The sequence below is a fragment of the Lycium ferocissimum genome, chromosome 7, assembly GCF_029784015.1.
Source record: "Lycium ferocissimum isolate CSIRO_LF1 chromosome 7, AGI_CSIRO_Lferr_CH_V1, whole genome shotgun sequence".
In the NCBI taxonomy this organism is placed as follows: domain Eukaryota; kingdom Viridiplantae; phylum Streptophyta; class Magnoliopsida; order Solanales; family Solanaceae; genus Lycium; species Lycium ferocissimum.
The window spans coordinates 47832492-47842848 of record NC_081348.1 but is presented as its reverse complement, the minus strand read 5'-3'; the positions used below and the strand labels follow the sequence as shown (position 1 = coordinate 47842848).

At 30.4% G+C, this 10357-nt stretch overlaps 1 protein-coding gene across 1 annotated transcript; it reads left to right on the top strand.

Moving 5' to 3' along the window:
- Positions 1 to 2316: 2316 nt before the first annotated feature.
- LOC132065456 (alcohol-forming fatty acyl-CoA reductase-like) lies at positions 2317 to 9704 on the top strand. The gene is made up of 10 exons (XM_059458862.1): positions 2317 to 2507; positions 2626 to 2729; positions 4658 to 4860; positions 4956 to 5056; positions 5679 to 5871; positions 7222 to 7383; positions 7504 to 7585; positions 8197 to 8469; positions 9121 to 9248; positions 9360 to 9704. The coding sequence occupies exons 1-10, from the start codon at positions 2429 to 2431 to the stop codon at positions 9511 to 9513; spliced, it is 1479 nt and encodes a 492-aa protein (XP_059314845.1). The 5' UTR covers positions 2317 to 2428; the 3' UTR covers positions 9514 to 9704.
- Positions 9705 to 10357: the final 653 nt, after the last annotated feature.

Genomic DNA, 10357 nt, shown 5'->3' with positions numbered 1-10357 from the left:
TTTGAGCTCTTAGGGAGCGCTTCTCCCAAGAAATGAATCCTACCTGATGTGAATCCATATATGGTCGGGCTCCAATACGAATACCGAACACCGATTAAAAAACTGGAAAAAAAAAAAAAGCAGGCGCAAAACAAGACTAGGTCCCTCGACAAATTAAAGTTTCATAAGGATTTTTGACAGATCACAATTAGCAGGACCAGTTCCGTTAAATCAATACTTTTGCAAATAGTCACCGATGCAATGTACTTTCAAAAATAGGTGAATATGTGTCACAATCTGAGTTTTGGCACGCGTTATCCGTTTTGGGCCGACGTGTTTAACGAATTTGTCTAGTGGGCTATTTCATATGCGAGCGTAATTAATGTAAATTTGTGTTATGCGGTGAAATTCGCTTAAGGTATCATTATCATGTGCATCCTTTCTTAATAAACTTGCCAGACTAGAAAGTTGTTGGACTTTCTCTGTGACCTGCTCTTGTCAGCCGTCCTCCACATGGACATCACAGTATGAATTCAGTATTACACAGACATAGTTCTCTATTAAATTTATGTGATACTGTTTGACTAGATGCGAAATTTAAGAAAGAAATAAGACTTTTGGAACTTATAGAATAATACAAATCTTGGACGTTCGTGTGACTATGAATCGTTTCACTAAGAGTGAAACTTTTAAAATTAAATTGTTTTTATATATAAAAAACTGATATTCCATTTTTAGAAAAATTAAAAAGAAAAATATGTGAGATCAAGAGTATATATACGTGAATATTGTTAAAATTTTAACAAAGACTACGTTCCAGACTTAGAAATGTAAACGATATACAGTAATTAATAGTGAGAGTATACACATTATACACTCGTTAAGTTTAAATTTAAAATCCATCCGTCCTCTAAACCAAATAAGACTGTAAAAAGAATCAACTAAGCATCAGAGATATTGTCGTCCAATTGATTTGTCTACAAGGTTCAATGGATGCAGAATCTACTCAAGTTGTCTAAATTTTTGTGACTACAAAGTTCAAATTATAAATGAATGCTCACACCCTACCATTAAGATTCTTAATATTGAAAAATTCATCATTCTTTTTTAAAATTGTGGATTCCTTCCAATTATTTGTCGCACTCTTAGTAAATTATTTATAAATAAATTTATGTTATGCGTCGATATAATAAGTTCAAATGAAACCAGTGCTGCAATGTTGCATTCCCCTTTGGTTGACAAAGAAAATGGATTTTTAAAATTAAGCAGGAAAGCATCAAACAACAACTTCAAATACGCCATGCTACATTATAAAAAATAAAAAATAAAAAACAAATACGCCATGCTAGCTTATTAGGTAGGATTCATAACAATATAAATTGCATTTTTTTCCCTTCAATTTGTTTCAAAATTGAATATATAATAACTTATAATGGAACATTCGATTTTGTGAAATGTCTCCAAGAAGGTTGGTTGAACGGGATTAACCAAATTTAGCTCACCCTTTTCTTCCAAGCCCTTACCAAATTTATGACACACGTTTCTTCATTACTATATTACATGTAGGTGACCTCGCCAAGAAGGAAACAATTTTAAACAATAAAAATAAAAAATAATATTTAAAGTTGACTAGTTTTTGGTTTTTCGCCCGCCCGTTTCTTCATTACTATTACATGTAGGTGACCTCGCCAAGAAGGAAACAATTTTAAACAATAAAAATAAAAATAATATTTAAAGTTGACTTTTATGTTTTGGTTTTTCACCCGCCCGTTTCGGGGTTCAACCAATCTAGATATGTTTGCATCTGAGAGTCCCACTTTGACAGTAAAATACAATGACAAAGTGAGAATTTTCACTAAAAGAAGATTCAAATATAAAAAAATAAATATTCAAAGAAGCTACGAGAACTCAATGTCTGATATTATTTATATATATAAATAATTTTAATCTTGTATATATACATATGATGTAATTTTCTCATGGAAGCCTCTAGCTCCACCTCGGTAAAGCAATTTTCTACCGAAGACAATTTCATTTCTAATTAAAAATGAAGGCTTACCACCTATGCATCCATCAACGTGGATGGTATTTATTGATTTTGAAGTTTCACCTCACCATGTTTGGTTTGGGGTTACAATAAAGAATAGGTGTAATAGTTATTTAATAGGTGTAATAATTTTTTGTACACTAGACAGCATTACTTTTTCCAATGTACTGACATTTTCACCGACTTGCGTGTACTCAATCCCAATAACTATACGAACATCATTTGCAAAAAGAAAAATAAAGGCATTTTCTTCAACGCCCTTCTCAACTATATATAGAACATGCACCAAATTTGTTTCTATTGCTCTCGGCTCTTTTGTGTTTTCTCATATATAAAACACTATTCTCGTTCTTTCTTTCATACTCAAATATTTTCAGTTCATTTGTCACTGTCTTTAAAACAATGGAGTTAACAAGTGTTGTCAAGTTTCTTGAAAACAGAACCATTCTTGTTACTGGTGCCACTGGCTTTTTGGCAAAGAGTATATATTTAAATTCTCCTATTTTTACCCCCTCCCCCCTTTAATCTGGTTATTATTATTATTATTATTTTTGGCAAATATTTGAACCATTCTTGATATTTTAATTGTTTATTTGTAGTTTTTGTGGAGAAGATACTTAGGGTTCAACCAAATGTAAAGAAACTCTATCTTCTTCTAAGAGCTGCAGATGACAAGTCAGCCATGCAACGTTTCAATACTGAGGTACACAAATTTAATTAATTAAGCCTATTAATTAAATACCATCTTAATTCTGCGATGAAAACATTTTTAGTTTTTTTTTTTTCCTCTTATTTTCCTTCATTGTACCCTTTGGTGTGCGTGTGGATTTTATGGTGCACGAGATGCTTCGTGCACCATGCTGAGCCTTCCTTTATTATTTTTCTTGAACAAAAGCTTAATGTCGAGTCTCTTTCTTCTCTTCGTGATTCCATAAGCATGTTCAGTATATGTTTGAAGTATATGATCATTTTATCTAAAAGTTTAAATTGTTAGAGAGATAACACACTTTTCTTTATTTAATTATGACTTGAACAGGCCTTCTTACGTATGAATTTGGTTTTTTTTTATGTGTCAATCACGTGAAAATTCTTTTTGATAATGGAGGTAGTGAGATTCGAAAACGAGACTTCTTCCTGATATCATGTTGAAGTGTGACACTATTTCAGTTAAAGCTTAAGTTGTTTGATAGAGAACACATTTTTATTTTGTTCAACTATATCTTCAACCAGACATACCGCTTTCCTTTCCACAATAAAATAGTAAGTTATAAAAAGCTTGTTGATTTTAAAAAGAATTGTGCAATGTAGGAAAAAAATGTTATTTACAATTTTCCAAATTCAAACAAAAAAAAAAAAAAAAAAAAAAAGAGAAAAAGAGGAGAATTGAAACCCAGAGGAAACTCCAGTACGTACAAGAACAACGAAAATTGAAACCTCGGACCCCATGACAGCTGAAAAGTGAGCAATATTAAGAAAATATTTTTCTCTAAATATGAAGAATTATAATCCTTTACTTTAAATTTACCAAACCATATCTTCGATTTCACAATCTACTTTTCTTGGCAATGAACCCGTTTGGATTGGCTTATAGGCTAAAATTTGTTTGCATACATATAAATTAAAAAAATAAGTTGGGGTAGTAACTTATTTTTTTTAGCTTATAGTTCGTTTTCGACTTATAAGTTCGCTTTAGATAAACTAAGTTAAATGGGTCCAATTATTTTTTTGAGCTTATTTTAAGACAAACGACTTTAAATGAGCTACCACCCAAACACTAAAAAAAAAAAAATTTTATAAGCCCAACTTATAAGCCAATCTAAACGGGCTCAATATGTACATTAATAAGTAACATGTACTATTACCTGAAGCCAAAACAAAAAAAAGTGTTACCATTTCTTTATTTCAGAATATTGCACATTACGACTATCATCATTTGAACTCAATTTTTTTAATCGATGGCCATGACATTAATTAGTTCCGTTCAGAATAGACCCCACACTTTTTCTTTGTACCCTTTTGCGCCTTGTCAAAATCAGAAACTGATCAACAAGTATAAACACAAACCTAACCATGATTCAAAGTAATTAAACCAAATATTTCTCTGGTTAACAAGAAAACATAGGAAGAAAATTACAACTGTCTGTTTTTTTTTTTCTCACCCGGTATTCCGGTACTCAGTTTTGGGATCCGATTAATTTTATTTCACGCCGAGAAAATTCCATTCCGGAGTAAAGCGCTTCTTATCAAACAATAAAAAATTCAGGATTTAAGCTCTATGAGTTCAATTTTTAAAGTTTTCAGCATTGAACTCATTTTACTTTTTAAATTATGTGTTCAGACATACTATTTTTGCAGTTCTAATACATTTTTATGCATTATTTTATGTTTCACATTAAAAGTATTGCGTTCAGATGAACCCTGCAATACAACACTCCATCCGCTCCTGTTACGAAATTCGACTCCATATCAGGGCTCGAATCCTAGATATCTGATTAAGGGTGGAGGAGTATTTATCATTCCAGCGCAACCTTTAGTGGTGAACATATATAGCTGTCAATCATATCACTAATTAATCATTTAAGAATTGACTTTACACCTATATGTGCAATAACTAATATATTTTTTAAACAGGTAGTGGCAAAGGACTTATTCAAAGTTCTAAGAGAAAAATGTGGGCCAAATTTTACTACTTTTGTTTCACAAAGGACCACAATTGTACCTGGTGACATAACTTGCGAGAATTTAGGTGTGAATGACTCAAATTTGTTGGATGAAATGTGGAAGGAAGTAGATATTGTTGTTAATCTAGCTGCAACTACCAACTTTGATGAAAGGTACCCGCCAATATAATATATGTTTTGTACATTTTTTAATTAAATATTGAGTTTATTATGTTTTTTAATTCAACTATATGTATTCTGATATGTAGATATGATGTGGCCTTGGGAATTAATACATTTGGAGCTAGACATGTCCTCAACTTTGCCAAGAAGTGTAATAAATTAAAGGTTCTGCTTCATGTGTCAACTGGTTAGTGTACCTATCTTATAAAATAATATATTAAACCTCTCTATTTATTAAAAAATTACATTTTTTACCTCAATGCTTGTAATTAACCTAGTCTTCCCTTCTATGTACGTTTGCAAAATCAAATTGGTGAAAAGTAAGTCATAATAATTTTGCAATAATGCATAGTAGCTATATATAATACTCCATAAAATATCTATCTTTATGACGAAATGTAGATGTGCTCCTTACATTTTCAGTCTAGTTTCTAATCTTTTCTGAACTTGATATATATGTATATATATATATATATCTCAGAAACCAAAAAGGAAACAACTACTCTCTGTTCAATTTCAATGTCTTACTTTCATTTTTAGTCTGTTTGAAACATATTATCTCTTTTTATATTTGGTAACTCTTTAATTCCACCTTTATAAATGACATATTTAAACGTACAAGATTCAAAGAGTATTTTGGTGCATTATCATATCCTTAGTTAAAGACCATAAGCTTCAAACTATATCTTATTTTCTTAAACTTTGTGCCTAATCAAACTAGGGCACTTAAATCCAAACAAACAAAGGGAGTATAAAATACAAGTAAATCATGATTTTTTATTATTTTTTAATTTGGTTTTTTTTCCCAGCATATGTATGTGGTGAAAAGGAAGGGTTGATGTTGGAGAAACCATATAATATGGGTGAAGCCCTAAATGGGACATTAGGGTTAGATATTGAATCAGAAAGGAAAGTGATGGAGGAAACATTGAAACAACTCAAAGCTGAAGATGCTTCTGAGAAATCAATTACAACAGCAATGAAGGAGCTTGGCCTGGAAAGGTATGCATTAATTGTTAATCTGTCGTTAAATACTTTTTAGCTAACAAATTATTGTGATAATTCTCACTAATACGTCGTTAAATAAAATTATCAATTTTTTTGTTGTTTAGCGACAAATAACTCCATTTTTTCTTTTGTAATGGAGACTAGCTAATTAAAGATGACGTCTTACAGACTAAGTTGAGAATAACGATCGATTGTCTTTCGAAGATAGTCGAGTACTCGTGGATGCCCATTCATGCTAATAGAGTTTAAGTTTTTAATGTTTGACATCATAAACAATATTTACACAAAATTGAGTTATTTATTAGATAATTACAAGCAAATTTTTTGATAACTTTTAATTGATAAGCTGATAAATATGATAATTAACCTACAATTACCGGTTAAAATTTGCTAGTGGTTGGGAAATAAGTTATCCTAGGATTACTTATTCTGAGATTAACTATTTCGTCCTCCCACAGGAATAAAATAGCACCACAATTTTCGGATAATTAATCCCGGAAATACGGCGATTTTATCCCAATCAAATTTGGGATAAACTCATCTCAAATTTAATCTCGAGATTATTTATCCCTTATCTCTTGTACCACACGAATATAAGTTAAATCTGTTCTAACAATAGGCAACATAGCTAGGCTCTCTGTTTCAGTTTTTTTCTTAATTGCTCGGAATACTTATCTTTTTAGTTCCATGTCTTTTCCAATATGTTGACATGACCAATAAAAGTTTGATTGAACAAAGACCATTAGCATTAATATAGGAGTACATAATAATATTGATGTGAAATTCCAGAAGAGGAGTATTTTTCTGATTTCACTGTACTGAATCAATGAGCCCTACTTTATTTTGTGAAAGGATAATGTTCAAGTTTAATTTGAGAAGCAAGATATGACATCTTTGAGTTGTAAAGTTTAATGATTTATAATTTATTATAGTATAAACTAGTGTATACTCTCCCTGTTATATTCCTTTTTAGTCTGTATAAAAAAAAAATATCACCTTTCAATATTATAAATAATTTAATTTTAAAATTTTGATTTTGCCCTTAATTAGATGATTTATAGTCACACAATGTCTAAGGTTTGTTTTAGATTTACAAATTTAAAAAATCTTCCTTCTTGCTTAACAGTGCCACATATATTGAAAACAAGGGAGTATAAATTCTTATACTATCAGTGCAATTGTCTTCGATTATAACATGTCACATAGCATGTTTTACAAGTTTCCAGTTCATGTTTGTTATAGAAAATTACTTACAGTTGAATTTGAAGTAACCTAACAGTATAAAAATCATTTACAGTCAGTCACAATTAATTTCTTTCGCATTTTTTTTTTTTTATCATGAAGAGCGAGGAAATATGGATGGCCAAATACATATGTATTCACAAAGGCAATGGGAGAAATGCTTTTGGGAAAATTGAAAGAAGAAGTACCTCTTGTTACTGTTCGTCCTACTATCGTAACTAGCACTTTTAAAGAACCTTTTCCTGGTTGGGTGGAAGGTATCAGGTACTCACCAAATCAAAACTTTTCATAAGAAATTCAATTTTTTAATGATTTTTCTAAATTTATTTTCACATGTTGCAAAAATAATTGTTTTGTCTTATATTTATTTATGAAAATTTGCAGAACTATTGACAGTTTAGCAGTTGGATATGGTAAAGGAAGAATAACTTGCTTCCTTGGCAATCCTAAAACCGTATTGGATGTGGTAAGTATTTATGCTACAATTATTTAGCCATGTGTACTATTAATGGTACGATTTAATTAAGTTATATATATGTTTATATTAAAATTGTTTCTATATTATCGGCATGATTAAGCAGATTATAGCATATTATTATTTATATGGGTTTCAAATGTATGCAATAACATGTCAAAAGCATTTTTCATCGTCGGTATAATTTGACATGTTAATACCCATTTTACTAAGTTACCAGTTAATATTCATTATGAATTATCTATACTAACCTCATAAATGATAATCTTTCTATATTTTTTCGTGCATAGGATTTAAACTCTTCTAAAGTTTAGCACATATCATACTTGTGTTTAAGAGTTGTCCGATGTTACCATAAAAAATTATGGTAGGATGGATAGAATTTCTCTACCCTTAATTATAGGTCCCCGATTTGAGCCCTCAGAAAGGACCTTCCCCTTTAATGAGTCTTATGGAGCGACCGGGCCTCAAAATAAGTACTAGATGTCGTATGAACCAATTTTTTTTTTTTTGTGCAATTAACTATTTTAAGTCAACTTAATATGATAGTGTAAGACACGCTTGCATAGGTAGTGTTTGCATTAATATTTTGTCTTTTTTAGATTCCAGCAGATATGGTGGTGAATTCAATGATAGTAGCCATGGCGGCTCATGCTGATCAAAAGGGAAGTGAGAACATATACCATATTGGATCCTCAGTTTCAAACCCAATGGAAATCATTAATCTTAGAGATTTTGGATTCAATTACTTCACAAAAAATCCATGGATCAACAAAGTGGATGGAAAACCTATTATTGTTGGCAAGGTTACAATTTTGGGTAGCATGGATAGTTTTCAAAAATACATGGCCCTTCATTACTTGCTTCCTCTGAAGGTTTGCTTCATTTCTTTGTTTTAACAAAATAGTAATTTATTACATACTACATATATATACCAGCAACAAATTCAAACGATTATGATTAGGGAGGTAAAAAAAATTTAACCTCCTGATTAAACATGTTAAGATCACATAATAACTTATGTCATGTCCATTCAGACTGGAGTTAATTGGGTTGAGCATAGATCCTTATTGATTGGCAAAATTTTGGTCATGTATGGCTCGTCCAAAAGATTTGATTAATTTGAGCTGCATATATATATATATTCCAAATTCAATCAGAAAAAAAAAATTAAAAAAAAGGAAGTCTTTTGAGTTAGTTATAGCCATAACAAACCAGTGTGATTCAGTAATTAAACAAAATGATTTGTCGATCTTAACCTAAGAAAATATTAAGCGCATTATGAGACAATTCAGTTTATTTATTTAATTTGTTTTAACAAAATAAATATAGTTCAACCTGTCCGTTTGACACATAATGTTTCTTTCCTTTTGACACTGGGAAAAACTTTTAATGCAAGACTTATTCCTATATTGTTGACTTGTTTTGAATTTCTTTTCCAAGCTTTCAAAATTTTCTTTGATATCTGTTTATTCTATTATCAGTGTTTTATAACTATTTTTTTTTTTTTTTTTCGTTCTATGTAGGGACTAGAGATAGTAAACGCAGCATGTTGTCAATATTTTCAAGGCAAATACTTGCAGCTTTACAGGAGAATCAAATTTGTAATGCGATTGATAGACCTTTATGGACCCTATTTATTCTTCAAGACAGCGTAAGTAAAATCCTCATTTAGATATTATAAAATATTAAACCGTTCTTTCAATTTTAATTTTATTTTATGGCTTCATCAACTAATTTATATAATTAATTGAATTCTCTACAGATTCGACGATTTAAATACAGAAAAATTACGTATGGCAGCAAGAGAGAGTGGCATTGAAACAGACATTTTCTACTTTGACCCAAAGATTATCAATTGGGAAGATTATTTCACGAAAATTCATCTTCCTGGAGTTGTAAGATACGTATTTAAGTGATTTATTATTAATACTGAAATTTGATCAGTATTATATAAATTAGATGATTTATATTGCTAGGGTGAATTAAAGTTTTCCATTTAATTTTAAATTGTATCAAAATGTATTTTGCCGTTACGAATTACATTCAGTTTATCTATTTCAATTTGTTGTATCCTTGACCCTTTTTGTTCTAAATGAAGATGTTATATCATCCTTTGTTGAAATAATTTTTTATTAAGTTGGCTTGGAAATACACAAAGGTTGTGAACGTTTGTTATTTGGTTTGCATGCACACACCTTTCTATGGCTATTGAAAGTTGAATGATATTTTTCTTATGGAGCTTATGATATCTGTCATTTTCTAGGAGAATGAGATATCACGCCCAATTGTAACGTTTGATTTTTTTTATTTTTTTTTAAAGTTTGCCTGCATTGCTTGAAGTGGCGTCAGGTCTTCTTGGTCACCAGCTATGATAGTGGTAATTTCTTTATATATATATATAAAGTATAAAAATAAGACAAGAGGGGCATCAATAAGTAATTTGGAACAGATCAAGGGCAAATTTATTTATTTATTGTCCACGTGTTTTACTTATACGACAATGTAAAATCGTCAATATCGATAAATTAAAGTACGTCAGCTGAAACTCTCTAATGATACATAGTTTTTAATTATACACTTTTAACGGAGGAACGAAGAATATAGAAGATTAATCTCGCAACAATTAGGGGTAAATGTGAACCTTTTTATGACATATTTAAACTTAAGATTAACAATAAAGCCACTTTCAGGGCTTCCATTTAAAACATAACTAGCTAGCGTTTGTAAAATATTTAAAACAAGCCGCTTCTTGATCTGAAT